Raw genomic sequence first — 22,687 nt, 5'->3', positions numbered from 1 at the left:
GGAGAAATTATATAATTATATTATAATCTCAAAAGTAAAAGAAATAATTAATAAATAATACCCTATCTACAACATCCCCACCTGTGAAAGTTCTTACTTAGCTGCCTTCCCCTATTTCTGTAACTATTATCTCTCACCCACACAATAGTTTTGTTATTTTCTTACCCACCAATAGAACATTCTAGACATACCCAAAGCCTACTTTGAAAAATAATAAGGATAACAACAGATTTTCTTCCCTGTGTTTGTCTCTTCCTCACCCACATAGTCAACTCTCCTATTCCCAACTTTCTTCAATTTTAATAATTCACTTTTCTCTCTGATTTAGACATAGATTTTTCTATTTTTGACTTTTTTTTCCACATTTAGGGACATATTTACTTTATTTGCTTATTTTTACCTTCTCGTCAATTTGGGATGGGTTATTATTGTCTATTCTATCAACCATGCTTTATATAAATGAATAATAAGCACGAATTCTGTGCTAGAATTCCAGAATTGTGGAGATGACTAAAAGACGTAATCCATCCATTAAACCTTGAATGAAGGTGGCCTTATCAATCATGCAAAATGATGTGAAAATAAGACAAGGTAGAAGTAAGCAAGAAGGAAGAAAGGCAGAGTTGTAGAATAAGCAATAGAGAGGAAGAACAGGAGGATGAGGAAGAGGAGAGGAAAAAGAGGAAGGAGAAGAAGGAGCTCTGAGTATCACTGGCAAAATGTCCTACACCGAAGTCAACTCCATCCACTTCAAACAACTAACTGCTGAACAAAAGCTTTATGCAACAGAACTCTAGAGGATAAAAATGACTAAAACCCGTTATATACATAAACGAAAACTCCAAGGAATACTAAATAAATAAATATCCAAATACTGTAATCTTTCCTAGCAAAATAATAAATAGTAAAAGTAAAATGTTTGATACTTCCCAATGCATTATTCATAAATAAATAAAAAACTCTTGTCTGAAAAAAAAATTGGAGATAACAACACTTAAGAAAGAAAACTTCATTTCCCAGTGACAAGCTTAGGTGTAGATGGAGAACATGGCAGTAACAGCAGGTGAGTGGTTAGCAACTTGGAAATACGAACAGGACTGGGCATCCAGGGTCCACACCAGGTGGAAGCCAGAACCCTCAGTTTGAAAGATCAGAAAACAGGAATGACCTCATGTTCATAGCCACACTGTACCTAGGAGTCCAAGTTCAGCTACTGGATATTAGTCAGTGAATCCATAAAACACAATGGAGACCACAGGAAAAGACCTAAAAAGACCACCTGCAGACACATGAAAAGGTAGCACCTTTTAAGATTTTTTTCTTAAAAGAAAAAAAAAATCTGTCAAACTGTTATTAGAAACAGTTACACCACTTCCCTCACTGCTACACTACATAGGCTGCTAAGGGGGACAAAATCCTTTTCTACTAGTTTGTTCCTCATATAAATGTGTGTGTCTGTGCCTGTATGTGTGTGTATGAGTATGTGCATGTGTGTTTGTGCTTGTGCATACATGTGTGCATGTGTGTGTAACAGTGTAACAGTGGATTCCAAGCTGCTTATGGTGTGTGTGTGTGTGTGTGTGTGTGTGTGTAACCGTGTAACAGTGGATTCCAAGCTGCTTGTGTGTGTGTGTGTGTGTGTGTGTGTGTGTGTGTAACAGTGGAATTCAAGCTGCTCATTAGAGTCTCTGGTCATCTGTGCCAAACTCATACATCTCCAGATTCCTTCTTAATTTTAGCTCTCTTGATGAACTCAATCCCATCTTTACCAATCTGTCATTACAGTTAAGTGACTCAGAATACTGGGGTAGAGTAGGGTTAACATTTGATTCCTTTTATTGCCAGTCTATGAAAGAAACGAAGCACATCTAATTTAAAAACACTTCAGGAAAATATCAATTGTTAATAAGACAAAAGCTGACTAAACAAAAATAGATTTAGATTTCAAAATCTAATTCTTATTATAAAAAGGAGCTTTGAAAGGTCATTCTCTTGATTCGCTACATGGTGTACCCTGCCTTCACCAAACCTAACTCAGAAGTAGTTAGAATTGTATAAGTATAGAAATGTGGGTTCATCAGAAAGACAAGGACATTTTGTGTTCCTTCACTTAATTAGAGTTTTAAGATAAAGAAAGTAAAAAAATTAGACAGACTTAAGAGAGGAAAAGGAAATTCCTGTCATGTTAAGAAAACATAATGATGCTGTGTCATAGAACCTTAAAGAAGGCACACAGCTTCTCCCATGTGTGAGAGAAAAAACTAGAGTAGGGCCTAAAGGTAATAAACATATAAATCATTAACGTCAGGATTGAAGCATGGCTGATTCCAACACATCCAACAACTATTAGAACAATAACCAGGAAGTACTTTATAAATATTAGATCAGTGTTGACAAGCTACAAAAATAAGTAGGTTCTACGGAAAACAAAATTTGGCACACCCGACAGGAAAGCAAAAAAATCAGATATTAACGTGTTGGTTATATCTAACTCATAATGTGAAAATCTCCTCATCACTGCTAACACCACCACAGCAAAACAAATTCCAAACTCAGAGAGTTTCATTCATGAATTTTGCAAAGTAGAAAAGGAGTCTATCGATCTCATATTCATCCTACTGTACGGAACACACTAGTTTGACTCGTGGGTTACAAATGAATAGAACGTGAGAAGTTGGGAGGGTGATAGGCATAGAGTGGCAGCTGTTAGGCAAGAGTGGGCGTTGATATGTATAAAATTTCCAAAGGATAAATAGAAGTATTTACAAAGTAAAGTAGGAAGGAATGTTCCCCATTTTATATGTGAAGACAATGTTTCCTGAAAACCAATCATGTTTCTCATGAGCAAAGATGTAATGACTTCTATAAGTATATACATATAGATTTATACACATATACTTATATATTATTACATATAAGCTTTTACATATCAAAAAGGTTCAATAAAGTGGGTAAATAAAATGAATACAACTGTGATAATGGAGAAAATATTGTATTCGGAAAAACCAAACTTTATTAAAAAAATCAGTTTCGTAGTGGCTTTTGTGCTCACATACATCATTATACCCTGTCTCAAAAACAAAGAACAAAACTGAAGTGTGAAATTCTTACAAAGTTATGTTAATTGGTAAAAATGAACTCCTTTTGTCGCTGGCAATAATTAAAAGTTTGGTTCCACACACACACACCTATGAACCCAGGACAACTTGTAAGTACATGTGATCGGCATTTGCATCACTACTAAATAAAGGTAAAATAGGACTGGCAGGATGACCTCCAGGGTAAAGACACCTACCTCCAAACCTGAACACCTGACTTCCACCCTGAATCCACATCGTGGGAGGAGAGAACAGACTAGAACTGGTTACTCCAGGCTGTCCCCTGACATCACACTCATTACACACATGAATAAAAAATAAAGATAGAAAACAGGAGCATATTTGCTAAGAGGCTCTTGATGTTTAATATATAACCAGTGAAAATACACTGAACTATTTCTTTTTGCAAATTACTGTGTCTATTTTAATTTTTGAAAGCTCTGTTCATGCTTTCAGAAGACTATATACAAGTCCCATAAGCTCAGACAAAATATTGAAATTGAACCAATACTATTATTATTTACATAATCTAATCATAAAAATATGCTAGGATTCACATGGACTCATTTATCTGTAGTTCATCTTTTCACTTATATAAGCACATACCTTTTATGAAAAATACCTTCTAAATACAAAAAATCACAAGTATTATAAAAGCAGCATTAATTTTAAAACCCTATTTGCAAATGGATTTTTAACACAAACGTAAATGAGTCTCCTTTAAACAAAAATTCACATTCTATAATCCAAACTGAGGTTTTTCTTAAATATAATTTGTGAGTCTTTTGTCTGTAAACAGATCAATCCTTGCTCAAAGATATGAATAGAAGATAAAATCAATTTCTGCCTCAGTGCCGTTTGCTCTACAGTAGTATAGCACAACTATTGAACATCTGTGGGTTCAACTTGGAATCCTAAACTCTGATGCCCTGTAGACATGGAAGGGATGCCACTGGTCATATATGTCCAGGGGCTGGCAATCAGCTCTGCTCCACCTCCTGCCACCCTGTATCAGTGCTGGTCTTAGTCAGGTAGCTATGTACCACATCAGGTTCTATCTATACAATTAGTAGCTGTTTTACTCTCACGTGTTGTATCTTAGCCACGAGCCTTAAAATACATGGGTGCAATAGATAACTACCCTTTATCTAGATGCATTGCTGGAATCACCCAGGAAACTTTTTAAGACTAGGTGAGCATTGATATTAATTATAAGATTGAGGGTTTTATTTTTCCCTAACAATCTAGTTCCATGGATATTTTACAAAATTTTCTAAGTATACTCCTCATGTGGCTATCCTCAGGAAGGTTTGCCTTCGTTTAATATTCTTTCCTACCAGGTCACACTTTGTGTTGTTGAAAACTTTTGGCTCAAATTTGGACAAACGATGCTAGGTTGGCAAAGGACAGAAAATTTCAAAAATACCAATTTTAAAGCATTTGACAATTTCATGAAGAAAACAACAACAATAACAAAAACACACACAGAGAAATGCCCTTGCTAATCACCTAGATTTAAAGTGTGGCTAAGAAACTTACCCCGGCTTTGTGTCGTTCACAACACAGTGGTAGGTAAATGTTCCAAACATTTGAACTCCTAAAATTCCATACAGAAGAAGGAAGAAAAGGAGAAAAATGGAAACACTCCAAATTTGTTCTCCTGATCGCCTAGGGAAAAGAGAAAAGTTAGACAAAATAGATTAAATACACCCCCTCCCCAAGTTCCATAAATTGTCCCCTTGATGTATGCACCAAGCTGTGCTTACTTTAAAATATTTGTAATTCTGGTCCTTGGCAGTTCAAACCGGAAATAAATCCTGAAAGCCCGGATCATAATGAGTGGCCGTGGGATCCTCAGCATGCCCCAAGGTGACATCTGATCAACTATGTCAGCTATTTCAAATGCCTACAGAGGAAGAGACACACAGTTTAGGCTTCCCCCTTGGCATTATTTATTGCAGCAGTGGAATTGTTGGAATTTACATCCTGTGCCTTGAATTTAGCCTGACCTACATTGTATCCCACCAATGATCACATCTCAACACTATAGCTACCTTAAGAGACAAAAACACAAACCAATGAAAGGGCCCTAAATCTCCACGTACTAGTTCTTCGAGCAGTAGTTCTTTTATTTATTATTATAAAATAAAATGCCAACTTTAGTGTAATTTCTCACAGTGTCCTTGACTATTTAGAAAAACAAAAGAGTAAGGGAAATGTTAAAATATTATCAAAATATGGTAAATGGTCACTTCCCGGCAGAAGCAAAATAATAACAAAATTCTGCCCACCTAACATACAATAGTTTATTAAATGGAAAGGACATGGGAGTGTGAGAGGTTGAAATCAGGCCACAAGAGAGGTGCACTTCATAAAAATGAGGAAGGACAGCTAATCAGCAGCTACCTTGGAGAGTTGGAAAGATGAAATGCACATTTTTGTTTAGAATTCCTATTATTAGTGTGTGTGTGTGTGTCTGTGTGTGCGTGCGCATGTGCATGTGTGTGCGTGTGTGAGTGTGTGTATGCTTGTGCGTGTGTGTGTGTGTGTGCGTGTGTGTGCGTGCATGTGTGTGTATACACGCATGTGCAATGGTGAATGGTCTGATCTCTCCTTCTACCATGCAAACCTCAGGAATCTAACTCATGAAGTCAGGCATGGTAGCAAGCACCTTTAGTCGATGAACCATCTCACCAGTGCCTGTTCTGATTTTTTTCAAAAGAAGAATATGGATCTGATGTAAAATATTCTTCCACAAGTTGACAATAATGAATTGATCATTTGATTTTTGTTAAAATGGTAAATCTCATGTTGGTTTCTTAGTAAAATCAAACTGAAAATCAAATCAGAATTAAAGAACATAGTAATTTTACTGAAATATAAAATCATGACTGAAAGAATCTGAGACTGAATTTTCTATTTTCCAGTAAAATCCCCTGTAAAAACTTCTTCACACACACTATTTATTACAATAAAGCATTTATATTTGTAATTTATTTGGTATTGTCTATTATCTAGGCCAATATTAATAGCTTAATTTGTTTTTAGTGAGGATTTAGACCAGAACTTAAAATTTCCTAAATTCAAAAAATAGAATTCTAATTTTAAAAATTAGATATAGCACTCCAAATCTTTTATTTCATTGACACTATGTTTATCATTGTTTCATGAGGAAAAACTATCTTTAATGCTGATTTTAATTCCTGTGAAAAACTCACAATTGTAATAAACAATAATGTAAATGTTGCAATTAGAGTTTTCTGTCCATAAACATGTAAAATTAAAAATATAGGAAATTACACAATCACATTTGAATTATGTTCTTCAATGTTTTTAGGTAAATTTTGATTGCAAAATACTGCCCAATTTTTAAAACTTCCCTGTGTAATTTAGCATACTTAATTACCTGTAACACAAGGGAAACCCAAAGGCAAAAGACCATGAATCCATCAAAAACACACCAGCGATCCTTCACATAGGAGGTATCACCCTGAAAAAAAAAAAAAAATACCACATGGATTGTCAGACAAAATGAATCAATCCATATTTATTCTTTAAATTCTCTGATGGGAATAGTAAAGGTTAGTTTAGTATAAATCATTCACATTGTCATATCACAATGAAACAGAACTTTAAAAAGAGTATTTTAGCACTTTTAAATGGTAGGTTTTTTTTTTTTTTTTTTTAAGCAAGTAATTGATGAAATAGGACTTTTCAGAACTCTGAGATTTGGATGTTAAAAGGAAAATATCTATTTGTTCTCTTTAGTCTCACAAACTCAACATGTAGTAACAGAGGGCAGCAATTTATACCAGATCCTAAGGCCTCAGTCAGCTTGTCCCAGAAGATCCGGAGCACAGTATAGCCTTGAAAACTGCCTGATTAATCACTGCTAGTAGGAAAGATAACCTACCACCAACAGTGGAGGAAAAGATTTCCTGACTTTGCAAAGAAAGGATAAGTTTGACTTTAATTTTGAGGGTACAGGATACGGTCAAAGAAAATGAAGATATATTGCTTTCATTATTAATAGGGCCTCTATCCTGAGATTAGAATGTATATTTCAATAAAATGGGATTTGAGACGAGAATTTCCCTCTGGAATAACAAAGTGCCAATAAAAGTGGAGGGCAGAGAACACTTGGGCTCTGGGCAGAAATTGCCATGCTTGTCAAGGAGGATGTGCATTATTCAAGACCTGTCAATTTGTATAAAGGTAAACAGCTGAAGGATGCCAATCAATTATCCAGTGCAAGGAAGTATATGAAAGTGCCTTGCAAATATTTAACAAGGAGATACACTAAATGCACTGAGAGAGATATGTTTTGCAGTCTCAAATGACATGCACTAGGAGTTTCATGAGCATGTGATTTATTGTCCTGGCTTCCCAACACCCATCTGTTAGTATATCTTGGCATTGTTAATTACAGTTTCAGCAGTGTTCAGTAGTTGCATGCTAATTGTTGTTGTTATTATTATTATTATTATTATTATTATTACATTTTTATTTACTTATTTTGTTATACAAGACAGATTTTTTCTGTGTGTGTCCTCTGTAGACCAGACTGGTCTCAAACTCACAGAGATCTGCCTGCTTCTGCCTCCCAAGTGCTGGGATTACAGACATGCCATACTCCATGCTGATGTGTGCTATCATTTTTGTTGCTTTTTTTGGGACAGGGTTTCTCTGTACCTTTGGAACCTGTCCTGGAACTCACTTTGTAGACCAGGCTAGTCTCGAACTCACAGAGATCCACCTGCATCTGTCTTTTGAGTGCTGGGGCTAAAGGCCTGCACTACCACTTTGCATGCTACTTTTAGCTAGATCTACTGCCAGATAAGAAACAGACAACTGAGACTCATTTGAAGAATTCAGATTATCATACACGGGATGATCTTCAGCACCTAAATATGCATCATTTCAATTGGTTGGCTTTTCCTTTAGTGATTTACTCTGTAGAGATACTTCTGGGGAGAAGCAATTATAAAGTTTCTCAGGGACAAACTATATGCTGTTATTCATTGATGAAAATCCTTCCCTCATCTTCACTGATAATAGTAGGAACTCTTGGAATACCAGGCCCTACCAGAGGCCTGACTCTAAAAAACCTTCCCAGCTGCTGCCTGAGTACAGCCTGTCTGTCACTTTTGGACTCCTCAGACCTCTCTTAAGTAGAAGCTACTCTCTCTCTCTCTCTCTCTCTCTCTCTCTCTCTCTCTCTCTCTCTCTCTCTCTCTGTGTGTGTGTGTGTGTGTGTGTGTGTCTCTCTCTCTGTGTGTGTGTGTGAGAGAGAGAGAGAGAGGCTTCCTTTTCTCCCTCCTCCACGCTCTCTAAATACCATACTTCTTCATCTTTCAATTTTCCCTTTCTTCGAGAGATTTTTGATTGTTTTCATTTTCTTTTGTGGTGTGTGTGTGTGTGTGTGTGTGTGTGTGTGTGTGTGTGTGTGTGTGTGTATTTCTAAGTACATAAATACATCCTGCTCAGTCTATATAATGTTACTTGTATATATCTGTTTTTAAGGCTGGTCATTTAAAAGAGAACAAGGACAGGTACATGGGAGGGTCAGAAGGGAAGAACAAGAATGAGAAATGATGTAATTATAGTATAACCTCAAAAAATAAAATAAATAATAAAAATTAGCATCTTTTTTGCAAGTTGTTATGAGTGAAGAGACCAGAGAACTAAGAAGCAATGACATACTGCTTGCTTGCAAGATAATTAATAGAAAAAGGTTTTAGCAGACAGCTACTTAATATTTTTAAAACTTTCACAGATTTAATTGAAGACAGCAAAGCAATTTACTCGAGAAATATAGGGTCTTCCAAGACATCTCTGTGGAAAGATATATTTTTATTTAGATGTTTTGTCCCTACAAATGTCATTTAAAAAACAGTCAAACACCCAAACATAAAACTACAAAACAGTAAAATTTTAATTAGTAACATAAATTTATTGTGGCAGGTAACATTTCGCTAACATTGAACTTCCTTAAAATTTTCATTTTATAATCAAGAATGGAATGTCAAACCCAACTTGCTCAGATTGTCTTTCATGACAAGCATGCTAAAGAACTGTGCGGTGCCAAATGATAAAGCTTTGGTTTGGATTTAACATCATAAAGTCAGCAGTTGGCATTACTCACTTAACTGCTACACTCAAATGATGAAGGAGAAAGGTAATGAAAATGATTTAAACTTTGGTTCAGAACTATCAGATCTCAGATTCAGCAGAAACTGCAGCTAGCATTTAAATACAAGTTCTAATGAGATGTGATGCTCTGACTACTTCAAGATAATATTTTAATGCAATGCAGAATAATTACAGTTGACACTACATGTGTATCTCCTGTAGTTATCCCTAATTAAAAGTAGAAATATACTTACCTGGTTTTCATTTTTAATTTGTCATTTTTTATAGATTGAAACCCTGAAACTTATTTTTTTAGTTTAATAAACAGTTAAACCAAATACAATATGTGAGCCTGTGTGAGTCCTGATTCTAAGAAGACAACTTAAAGCTATTTATAATGATAGGGGAATATGAACTTGGAGTTATCCTATCTTAGGAATTACTGTCAATTTAATCTTATACAATGATGGTGTTTTTGGAAAGCAAGTAAAAAACATTATCAGCAATGCATAGGGAGTTATTTCTGAAGTGAGCTAATAGCTCAGATTTCCTTTAAAATGAAATATAGCTCTTCAACTGTTGATCTTTATGAAGGCTATGATTCATAATTTTACAATAAAACATTAGAAATGCATACCACAGTTCATTGGCTATCATGATTCTCCATTAGAGCCACAATGCATGATGGATAAAGAGAAGGGAAGAGATTGACAGTTATCTCTATGTCAAGAATCATTTTATGAAGGCCTCCCAGTCTCTCACGTGTCCCAGAACCTCCCCAGTACATAAGAGACAGATTTTGTGTCAATGTGTCAATTGCCAAGCTTTAAAGTGTATACTTTACCACTCTCTCTCAATGGGACAATGTAAGATACTCCTGAACAGCATCTTTCCATAACCCTAATCTCTGAACAGGTTTGTGTTATAGAACCAGAACCTTTGGCAAAATTGTCTCTCCTTTCTTTTTTATTTTTTTAACTTTTATTAAAAGTTATTATTTTGTTTCTTATGTACTAACAGAACATATGTATTCTTTTCTTTGCAGTTTCCAAGTTCCTTTATTTCTCATTTGCTCTGTCCTTTTATACCTTCAAAACACTCAGGTATGAAATCCAGCTAAATGTCATGTTCTGATTTTATCATGTAACATTTATTTTGTTTTCAGTATATCAACAAATATTAAAATGCCTCCTTGAGGGTTCATGACCATGGTAGGCCATGACTTTAGCTCTAGTTGGCACAATATACCCAACCCTAGACGCATGAAGCATATACCTAAAGCTACTAGCTCCTTTATAAGGCTTTGTACCTTATAAAATGCAATTAACTTTAAAAATATTCTTGTGTGATATATTTCTACCAACATTTGAAGTTATGCTCTTTAAAATTTTCAATCTTAATAATATAAAATTGCACTGTATTTGGAAATTCATACAAAAATATTACTGAGTTGATTAAAATATTCAATGTTTATTAATTTAAATGACAGAAAATACTCACCTTGACAATACCCCGGATGTGCATTTTTGCTATCATCTCTGCCGTGTAGAGAAACATCAATAAAGTGTCCAAGGTGAAGGTCACATACTGAAGAGGGGGATAGTGCTCGAAGGTCATGGGTGTGTTCATGCACACTGAGATGACGCTGATGATGGCACAGATGCGGAGCAAAGAGTGTACCCACTGCAAGGAAGGCGAGTGACACCTTGTGACACTATGAACCGAGACCTTTGACTTGCCTAGGAAAGCACACTATTTGGAAGACATAACATATAGGTTAAAACAGTCCAGTAGTGCAGAAGATGAAGGGGACGTCTACTTGTTCATATAGCACACTCAATGGTTCCACGCATTTTGTAGTGTTTATTTCTCAAAGAAGCTTATTTTCCACACGAACATACCAAGATTCTGAAAAGACTAAGACACATTCCTGTGGTTATACATTAATACATGCTAAACCCAAGGTTAAGTTGAAGGCCATCATCAGAACACTCTGGTTCTCTGCACAATATAGCAACTCACTCTCAATGAACCTGGAAGCTCAGGAGGAAGCTTTGTCCTGCTTAGCCTCAGGTCAATTTGTTTCATTACTTCGGCACTTATAACTATGCAGTTAAGGTGAAAGTTGCTCCTACTTTGGTGGATGGAGCTGAATTCCCAAGACTTAAGAGTGAGCTTCCTGGATCAGTCCCAACCGCTATATCCTCTAATGTGCAGCGATGCATGGCATAATAATTCTTCCTTTCATGCTCAACATGAATGAACTTGTGAGATACTAGGCACATGTTCTGAGTCACAAGGTTTGAGTCAAAGTAAATACTAGTCAGAAATGGACAGTGTCTTGCAACCTTCTCCACCTAAGTAAATTACTGTTGAACGTGATAAGGAAAGCATGAAGATAACAGCAGTAGCTCATCTTGGGTCAGCCTGGGAGTGGAATTATCTCTACATTGTGTAATTTGAGGACAGTGTGTCCAGAGCAGGAAGGAGATGAGAAGGCAGAGTACAGACCTCTTACCCTGTATCTTCTTATGTGAGGAACTCATAGCAACACCTCCACCTTCCAATTTGAATCATTTCCAGCCCAACCACCAGACTCCAAAATTCATTCACTTCCACTTCAGCTCAACAATAGTTCAAAGCTAAACGTACATGAGTTTTGAATTTATGAATGAAATTTCTCTTATATCAGCATGCACTTTTCCACACTTCAGAAAGGTGACTTACTGGCTTATTAATCCAGAGTATGTCAGCATTGTCTGACAGAGATTCATCAGGACCAAAGTCAGTAACTGGCTGGGCTTCCACCCTGGAGCTTTGCTTCCTTTTGAGCATGCTGAAGTTAGCTTTGGGAGGCAAGTACAAAACCAAAATCTGGAGAAAGGAAAAGAGAAGGCTTTATTAGTTTCCTAACCTACCTCCTTTCCCATCAAAGGTATTGAGTCCTTCCTACATGATTAGATCATACATGTGTTCTATGGATTTATATATATATATATATATATATATATATATGTGTGTGTGTGTGTGTGTGTGTGTGTGTGTGTGTGTGTATGTGTGTGTGTGTGTGTGTGAAATGCACATATCTAGACATAGAAAAAGAATGAGATACAGTTGATGTTAATAAAATACATTTTTTTCCTAAACCACGTGAATCTCAAAAACAGTTTAGAGGCAAATGTTATTAAAAAAAAACAGCTAAAACAAAATTACTTGTCTCATTATGAATGCAGATTACTAGAAAATTCTTTGCTCTATGGAGCTGCTACCATGGTCATGACAACAGATTTCTTCTATTATTTTAATATATTATTCACATGCTTGTCCTGTTTCAACCATAATCCAAGATGATTTCTCAATTTTGTGCTTCTCAGAAATGATGGACACAGAGAATAAGGAGAGAAGCTCCAAGCAGTTGGAAGCTTTTTCCATTTTTAATCAGTAGCCATCTATAGTCTCCTTGCTCTTCTAAAGTCAATTCTTTATCAACTACACCTGAAGATGAGATGCTGGATTGTCACCTGTTTATACACTTCCACATTATCCACAACCTATTATTTATATCACCTCCCTGTGGACATTACAGTTACTTTATAAGCTGAGCAGCCATTGAAGAAGGGCCTACTATACATCAAATGACATGTAAACATATGCAAAATTTTCATATGATACTTATTTAGTGATTTACTCTGGGGTTGGGGGACACATCTGGTAGCCTTTAATTTGACATGTCTCTTAAATGACAGGCTCCTACTTATCCAGAGAATGGTTGCAAAATATTTTTGAAATTCTTTAACAAGACAAAGGAGGAAGAGAGTGTTTCCAGAAGATTACACAAAGAATTTTAGAGACCTAACCCTTATCACTTTTTCACAGAGACAGGGAAGACTGACGGACACATGAATTCCATGTACCTTTTATTGCCAATATTGTACCTGAATAAAAACTGACTTTTGACTGATTTGTCTACAGAAATTCAGTTGGCTATATTTGATACATCAAAACAGTTAGACTATAATTGAATGACACCAGTCACTCTCGTTGATGTTTTCTTCAACTGCTGCCAACATGTTACCAAGTCTGACAGTGCCCATGAAATGATCTATCCAAACTCCAAAGAATCCACACATATATGAAAACCTATCAAAGCTCCAGAATCACTGGAAGTTTGACTCTTTTAATAACATTGAGCAGCACGTAAAACATTGAAGCAATAAATCATCATGACCCATGAATATCTGAACTCAGAGAGACTGAGGCAGCATGCACAGGACCCACACAGGTTTGCGCCAGATGGGGTTCTAGAGCCGAAAGGAGAAATGGACATATGCCTCATCCCTAATCCAGAAGAAATCTCCAATGTATAGTCATTTGCAAATAAAAGTTTAATTCCTTTCCAAGGGAGACTCACTGAGGAAACAAACTACTCTTTTGGGTAGGCTGCTTGCCCAGCAGTAGATGGCCAACAGAAAATACACTCAACGGTATGTCTGGAGGTTCCTTGTCTTATAATGTTGTGTCAGAGCTTTTCCTTTTTAAATTTTTACTATTATACCTTAGATGCCTATTTGTTTTCTAATGAGATAAACAAAGGAATAGATCTAGATTGGGGGAGGGGATATGGAGGTAAGAAGAACTAGGAGGAGTAGACAAAGAGGAAACCATAATCAGGATATATTTATTTGAGAAAAACAATCTATTTTCAATTAAAGGAAAATATTCAAGCAATAAAATAAATTCAAGCCATGAATATACAAAGAATCTCAGATTAATTTAGAGCAGCTGGTCATAACAATCATCTTTTTGCACTAGGGATTGCTTGAAACCTTTGTTGTCAATATAACAGAGCAGAGAATACTATTATTTCCCTATAAAGAAAGACAAGTGTGGATATTTAAGTATCCTAGGTAAGCTTTCTATTTGATAGGAATTGCTTCTGTGTATTTTTCCTTATCAGTATTATGCACTAATAAAAAATATATCTCGTTTGTTTCCAGAAGTGTCCTTAATAAGGCAGTGCACAGGGTTTGAAAAACATGGCTTTCTAAAGCCTTTCCACACTTATTAGAAGCTGATATTTAAGTAGTTCAATATTGGGAGAGGCTGCACAGTTGTAATGTGCTCATTGATAAATCTTTTACTCAGAGATAGCTAACAGAAACTCAGAAAGAAAACATATTCTGCTTCCTTCCTCTCATTAAATGGTCAAAGTTCAGTTAATCCATGGAAGCAATACACATATATTTTCCTTATTTTATTTCTACCCTCTTGTCAAAAATTAAAATGGAATTATTTGTTTTTAACTGTGAGGTGTTTGCAACACCGTGGTCCATTTTCCTTCTTGGAGCTACAGGACACGGAAATTGAGATTTTCTGTCTTTCAATGTACCTATCCCAGTTGCCATACTTAATGCCTTCGATGTCCATTACACTCAGCTAGTGTCCCACTACCATTGAGTCATGTGCCTATGCTGTTTCTCAGATACAGAGTGACAACAGACAGTGGTGGGCTATCTCTCTGTTTCATTCATTCTTGCTGCTCATGTTCCAAATCCTACCACCCTATATGCCCCAGGTCCCAACATGTAGCCAGGAGTACCACACAGATTCATGTTACACCTCAACAGTGCCATATTTTTAAAAATATGTATTTACTTTAATTTTATTTGTATATACATTTTACCTGCCCATATTCTGTACACCATGTGCATACCTGGTGCCCCTATGCAGAAGACAGAAGCCAGTGTTAGATTTCCTGGGACCAGAGTTACAGATGGTTATAACCCAGTTGAACATGGGTCCTCTAGAAGAGCAGCCAGTGCTCCTAACTACTAAATTATCTCTTCAGCTACAGTATTCTTTTCTTATTTCTTTATTCTGTGTATGTTCATTTAATTGCTGACACTAATTCCCTTTCAAGTTATAGTATCTCAAATCTGAGATTTCTTCTATTTGTTTATTTATGTGTTTGTTGTTTGTGGTGTCTGGGATCACACACACATCCTCTCACAGGTTTGGCAAGGACCCTGGATAAGCATTTTACTATGTCGTCCTCTTCATATTAAAAAAAAATCACTGTCTTTCATGATTTAGCTCTAAAATTAGGTATGGAAGACATGTACTTTACATAATTAAGTCCCCATATGACAAGCCCACACCTAACATCATGCCAAATGAACAAAAGCTTAATGCTTTCTATGGAAGAAGAAAAACATGCCCACTCTCCAAACTGGCATTAAGTAGAGTATTGGGAGTGCTGGACAGAGAAAGAAAGAAAATATCTCCAAATTGGAAAGGAGGAATATACATAGTCCCTGTTTGCAATTGATATAATGCCCTATATAGAAAACTCTAACAATGCCACCAAAACCTCATTAGAACTCATTTACTAAATGAACTTTAAAGGTATAGGATACCAAAAAATCAACAAGAAATTCAGTAGTATTGCTGCATGCATACAGCAATAAATCAGGAAGATATTTTATTTTCTATAACTACAATAAAATAAAACTCCTAAGGATAATTTAGTCAAGAAGATTTACAGTGAAACACTAGACATTGACTAAAGAAATTGAAGAAGACAGCAGTAAGTGAAAAGATTGCCCATGTTCATGGATTATTCTTTTTTGTTTTTCTTTTATTCATCCTTTTTTTTGAGATTATAACATAATTGCATCAGCTCATCCTTCCCTTTCCTCCCTCCAAACCCTCTCATTTGTCATTCTTTGCTCTCTTTCAAATTCATTGCCTCTTTATTCATTAATTGTTGTTGCATGCATATCTGCATATGTATATACATATATATTCCTAAATATATTCTGTTCAGTTTGTATAACGTTACTTGTGTGCATGCTTTCAGGACTGACAATTTGGAATTGGTATATTCCTTCCTGGGGAAGATGATTTCTCCCACTATTAGCATGCCTTGGCTGCCTGAACTAAAAATTGTGATATGGACATTTCTACAGCTCATGGGGCTTCTGTTTATCTTGTGTGTCTGCTATACCTTCATTCACTTATTTACTTTTCATTCATTCACTCTGCATCCGCTCTGTGCCAGGGACTACAGCCGGTGCTGAGTGCATAGCAGAAAACAAGAAACACACTTGGAGCTTAGGAATCATCAGCTCCATTTAAACTCATATTTCTCGGATAATTCCACTCTGTCACCTGCATTTTCTTTTTGTCCTTACCCTCAAATGTTCCACTCTTCCTGGCTAAAGGAGCCATTATTTCTCATCTTCCAGCTTTTCTCAGCTGCTTCAAGTCCTTTGTCCAGCTATGTCCTCCTTGCCCGATGCAATTCCTTATTACTGATTACCTTATTTAACTCAAAAACAATTCTTAAAGTCTATGTTATAACTGAAAGATTTACTATTTAAAAAGAAAAGTTTAAATAAACAGCAGTTTGGCAAATTCGTAGCATGTATTTCATATAAGAATGCCTAAAGAAGGCAGCCGATTTTTTTCTCTTTGCTAGGTGGTACTATATCTACTAATATAGGATCATGAACCACGCGTCGTCGGTCTACTGATATACTCAAATTCTGCAGTCTTCATGAGTACAAGTGAAATCCTTTGCCTGTCTTATCTGGTAAACTGTGTGCTGTTGCTGAGTCACTCTGTACATCTGTTACAGGTGAGTGAAAATTTTAGAAAATAAATGATTAGTAACATCCCTCTGACTGTTAATTCCAAGTCTACCTCATCAGTGCCTTTGGGGAAACAGTCATCATTGCTTATAAAAGCTGTGCCTCTATTCTTGCTACATGATTGTACTGACAACAAAACCAAAGCAGATCTCCAACCACTGGTGAGTGGTATGAATTTAGCAAAAAAAAAAAAAAAAATCCTTAGTCTTCTTCTACCTGACATATAGCTGTGGAATATAGTCTTGGTGTCTGTTAACAGACCAATGGCTAAAGAGAATGAGTTGGGTACACAGGTAGGTTTTGTTCTGCACTAAAAATGAATGAAACATACTTGCTGGATAATGAATGCAACTGTAGATTATCATAATAAAAAAGGAAGCTAGATTCATAGATCAATATCACATTTTTCTCATTTGTGGACTCTAGATTTTTTATAGATACATAAAACTGTATATATATATATATATATATATATATATGTATATATATATGTCCATAATATATTGATATGTTTATATATGACATGAAATCAAAAGACAAAGAGAAGAAAGGAGACTAATTTGGGAAAAAAGAGGAGCGGAAAAGGTATGTAGAAATGAGTATGGTCAGAGAATACAATATTCTAGAAACTGCCCCTAATAAATTTACCACTGCACATAATAAACATATGCAACAGAAATATTGATATTTACTACAGAGTAGAAATAGCACAGCTCTTATCTGTCTGACATAGAGCTTTTGTACTTTAAAACTAACTCAACCACGTTTTCATTTCCAGTTTTTATCTTCTCTTTCTCTGTGCCGTTCTTATTTTTCCATTCTTTTCAATTCTTAACCTGGAGTGTTCATTCCTAATTCCCTTTTAGAGTTCAGAACCCTGAGAAGTTACTAAATCTCCAAGCCATGTCTTCTCCCATTCATTGTAATAATACTTTTAGCCGGGCATTCTATCATGCTAAGATTATATATGTGAGGGGTCTGTCTTTACTCAAAACTTTATTGAAGATAGCAACTGTAGCCTTAAAGTCACCTTCCTCTTATTTAACTGCTCTTCTGATAGTCATACACTTCAAGTCCACTGTTGTCAATAGCCTTGCATGCATTTTTCTTTTCCATTTTGAACCTATAAGAGAACTGTCTGTGATATTTTCCTGAATTACTTTAAGGATGTTATTTTACTGTTTATTGAAAATCTGTATGTGAGAGTATCAATTCAATCTGAATTGTTCATCTGTACACATGTAACTAAAAAAAGCAAACACTGGTCAGAATGCTGATGAGCTATTTTTGTTCTCATTTTTAAATTTAGCCTTCGCTAGGTTATACAAAAATGTTGGCTCTGCTTTATTTATCTTTCCTGGCACATGAGAGCCTATTTTGATCTGTGTATTTGGTTACTTTCTAATCTAAAATGGGAGAAATGAACTTATTTCACTCTAAAAAAAAATGGCTGTATTCCATTTGTGCTGTTTTCTTGGTCATGAAGAGCATGTGTGTATGTCTCTGTTGGCCGTCTTCCAGACATGCCATCCTCTCTACAAAGTCTTCCTTTCATCTCTTTCCTTTGTATAATTGGATATAATTTTTCCTCTTGATCTCCCCATAAATGAATCCTTTGGCTACAGGGTTGGGCCTTTGTATTTCTAATCCTCCTTTGCTAGCCTCCCTGGAGCCCTGCACCTGCTCCCACTCTGGATTCACTGGTTCAGTCCCAGACAAAGGAACATATTCCTTTGGGTGTAGCCCTGCTTGCCTTGGGTCATGCTGGGGAAACTGCTTCAGAAATGAAACATTCCTCTCACCAACACCCAGTACCCAGTGTTAGCTACCACCATGTTAACAGTAGGAGGTCATTCTGGAATTTCTTTCTTAGCATTCCAGCAGCCCTCCTAGAGAGAGCTGTAAACTGCAACATCTCTATGGACTCAAACCAAAATATTTTGGTTTCTGAAGTTCAAGAGCTATGTTCATCTTCTTCCACAATTTGTGCATGCAGAGCTTTCACTAAAAATTCCTTTGGCCATTTATTTGAAGTCTAACTTAAAATAAAGAAAAAGGAAGACAAAATTAAACTGAACTTCACTCCCATTTTGCCTAAAAAAATTGCATTTGTTTACTTTTTCAGTTTTATAGTTTTTTTATTAATTTTGGTTTTACTATGGAAGTTCAATTTTATTACTCAATTTTCAGAAGAATTCCTTCAAGTCTTTAAAATTGCACAAAAGTCGTAAGGTCAAGTTATTAATTTTTCTCCTTTCATTAAGAGGGAAGGTCATTCACACAGGCTTTAAAAATGGCAGGTTTACTTCTAAAGCATGGCATATAATTTGAATATATTTATACTTTATGGGTTTGAGATGGTGACTCAGCAGGTTAAGAGCATTTACAGGTCTCGCAGTGGATCTGGGTTCAGTTCCCAACACCCATATGGTAGCTCATAATCTCTTCTAACTCTAGTTTTAGGGCATCCAATATTCTCTGGCCTCCACAAACACCTGCATACATGTGAGGCATGTAAATTCACGAAGGCACATACATATTACTACAGCATTAATCTTTCTAAAAGGAAGTTTAGTTTTACATGTGTGTTTAGATAAATATGCATACATCCATAGAGTCCGTGTGCTTCTTGCCAGAACCATTGTTAATAAACTTTCAGGAAAAAAAAATTAAGATAGAAATTACTTAACATATCATGATGGCCTACCAGGATATTTCATTTCAAATTGATGAAAAAGTAGAAGCAAAATTTATCCAATGACAGATGTAAAAGTTCAGCAAGTGAAGCTATGTTTGTGTGTGGGGGTGAGGGGGGGGATAGTATAATATAGTCTTGCAAAGTTTTAAAGTAAGCAAATTGTATAGAAACACTTTATAATAAATAGTGCATAGAACAAATGGCATAAAGACCGACTAACATTATGACCACAGCTATGTAATGTTCTGAACTTAACAAGACTACAGAGAACATGGACACAGTAATCATTTGTATTAGCTCATTAAAAGAAAAAAAAATATGTGTACCTCTTTTCCCCGTCCTTCAGCTGTCTCTGCCCCCTTTGATTATTTAACATAAGAAACCTACTTAGTGTCACCAACATATTACGTGAACATAAGCTGAACCTAGACAACAATAAACACGCTAATGTAGGCAGGGGAAAGGTCAAGGCCTCAATCCTACACAAAGAACTATAGGCAACTGAGGAATGTTGAGAGCAGGAGAAATAGTCTTCCATAGGAAAGAGAACACCAATTAGTTGTCAGATGTTGTTACCAATACCAGATGGTCAGACCTGAAAACATACAAACAAGTAACATACAATCTGAGGAGGTTACAGTTAGACATACTCATATGACTACACACACACACACACACACATATATATATATAAATATATATATGTCATAAATTTTATAGGAGGGGTTGGAAGGAGGAAAAGGGAGAAATGATGTAATTAAAATCTCAAAAATTACAAGAAATATTTTAGAAGAAGACAAATATTCAAAAAAGTATAATATCTATACAGGAAAAAGTTTTGAAGGTACAAAATTCTTAAAACTCTCAAAAATCACTAGAAATATTTTGGAAGATAACAAATATTCAACAAATTAAAATATCTGTACAGGAAAAAGTTTTGAAGGCTCAAAGCTCTGGCACAGGTACGACAGGACAGGTATCCAAGCACTGTTACCATTTGGGGCAGAAGGTTAATTTACAATATTTTGAAGCTCAAGGACATTGTTTCCAGACCCAAACTAGAATGGTGTGCCTTTCACTGTATGATGACCTGCATGGGTAATTTCCTGAAAGATTCTTAGGCTCTGGACCTGACTCTTTTCCTCAAAGATTATCGACATCCTGCTCATGTTATGATATGATGCCTGAGATGTGAACTTTTTCTTACAACTTGAGATATGCAAGCATACAAATCATCTTAACACCATTGAAGAATGATGAAATAAATGTGTTCTTCTACAGGTGTACCTACAGACAGAAACATACAGTCACGTTTCCTGCTGGTGAGTGGGGGTGGGGGGAAGCAACTATAGCTCACTGCCATCCACAAAAGAAAAGAAAACACTACATAGCCTTCAGCTCACTGAAGTGTGAGCAAATGATGGTATGAGTAGGTTTTCTTCTTCTAAGTGTCCACGGTTCCTGTTCAATTTCCTTGCAAGTCATACCCAAAGCTATAGCTGTATTGTTACCATTTCACGAATCACGGTTTTGTTTTTATAATACCTCTAACACCATCCTTTTCAATAACCCTTCACTCCTGATGCTTAGAAACTGCCACAGTCCCTGCTCCTCTCCCAGGTAACACAACGCCATAGCAAAAGCATTAAAAAGACGATTTGTAAATTTAAAAGGGAAAAGAGAAACAGCCACCTGTTATTTTTTTAATCTCATGTGAGAGACCACAAGAACTATTTCCCATTTCCCACGAAGAGAAATTAGGTCCTGAGATTGAAACCTTCTTTAGGTGAATAGGTAGGGGTGTGTGTGTGTGTGTGTGTGTGTGTGTGTGTGAGAGAGAGAGAGAGAGAGAGAGAGAGAGAGAGAGAGAGAGAGAGAGAGAGAGAGAGAGAGAAAGAATACTCCTCAATACAGACTTTGGAAATTTGGGCCCAAAGCTAAAATATTTATTTTCCATGATAAAGAACTTAGGGCGAAGGTTAAGAAACGTTGTTGTCTCAAAGGAACATTTAAGTCAGAGAAATAACTAGCCCCGGTCAGGGTTTTGGATACACTTCCTAGTTCCAGCCAGGCCCTCCAAGCTGGACTCTGAAAGAGTCAAAGACAAAACGGAGTTGCTTTGGCAACTCCAGAATTTACTTGCAGTGGGCCACTATAATGACAGCTGCTCAACCAGGTCAACTAATAAAACAGGGCAATTGAACAAACAGCAGTCTGCAGGACCACAGAGTAGCACAAGGCCAGGAAGGCCTTCCCAAAAGCTGATGGAGCAGAAGTACTCCTGAAACCCTCCTTCAGGTTATGGTTTGACCCTGGTGAAGGCCACAGGCAGACAAGGACAGCACCGTTGTGGTCTCCAAGCGCATCAGCCCCACCCCCAGCCACCTGCTTCTCCCACCTCCAGCACCTGCTGGATGCCCAGGCTGGACAGGCCCCATCCAGCGGCCCATGGCTTGCCAAGGCCGCCCCGGAGCAGCTTGCCCGGGGCCTGAGCGCGCATAGTGGCTCTCAGGGTCCCTTCCCTGCGCGCCCCAGGCTGAGCTGTAGGAGGCCTCCCTGGTTCCCAGCCCCTGCCCTGGTCGGGCCCCAGCGAAGGGCGAATGGGGCGCCCCTGGCCTCCTGAGCAGGACTGTGACGGCCGCGCCGCAGCCTCTAGGGCCAGAGGCGGTGACCAACCTGTAACCGCGGCGCGCGGAGCGGTCATGGTGCTGGAGCTGGAGCTGGGGCTGCAGCGGCAGCAGCGGCAGCCAGCGGCATCCGTGCGGGTTGCGCCGGTTTGGGCTGGCAAGGACTCGGCCCCTCACCTACGGCGGCTCAGTCAGGTCCGTGCCAGACCTGCACCAGCGTCCGCGCAAGGGCGAGGGGAGCAGAGAAAGCTGCGGGGGGTCCTGGCCTTGCCTTTTGCAGATTGCTTTGCTGCTCGAGCTACAGAGGATGCTCAAAGCGGCGCCGCCGCAGCTGGTTGCCAGTGCCAGGGTCTGTATTTGCAGGTGGCTTCCTTCTCTCTACCCAGCAACAGCTGGGCAATCTTCTTAGACTGCTGTGGGGGGCTCCTGCTTCTAGGCCTGCAAGCCCAGTGTGTGCTCCTGTAGTCCTACTTTATTCAG

At 37.2% G+C, this 22,687-nt stretch overlaps 1 protein-coding gene across 1 annotated transcript in view; it reads right to left on the bottom strand.

The window, feature by feature from the left end:
* Nalcn (sodium leak channel, non-selective) overlaps positions 1–22,314 on the bottom strand; it is a 247,723-nt gene extending 225,409 nt beyond the window's left edge. The window contains exons 1-6 of the mRNA XM_051195188.1: positions 22,257–22,314; positions 11,958–12,104; positions 10,731–10,913; positions 6,505–6,588; positions 4,865–5,004; positions 4,638–4,766 (exon numbers count right to left, since the gene is read on the bottom strand). Of these exons, the coding sequence (XP_051051145.1) occupies positions 4,638–4,766; positions 4,865–5,004; positions 6,505–6,588; positions 10,731–10,913; positions 11,958–12,065 (644 nt within the window). The 5' untranslated portion in view covers positions 12,066–12,104; positions 22,257–22,314. The remainder of the gene's footprint in view (positions 1–4,637; positions 4,767–4,864; positions 5,005–6,504; positions 6,589–10,730; positions 10,914–11,957; positions 12,105–22,256) is intronic.
* Positions 22,315–22,687: the final 373 nt, after the last annotated feature.

Source organism: Phodopus roborovskii, unplaced genomic scaffold (assembly GCF_943737965.1).
Source record: "Phodopus roborovskii unplaced genomic scaffold, PHOROB, whole genome shotgun sequence".
NCBI lineage: Eukaryota > Metazoa > Chordata > Mammalia > Rodentia > Cricetidae > Phodopus > Phodopus roborovskii.
This window is presented reverse-complemented; position numbering and strand designations above follow the sequence as displayed.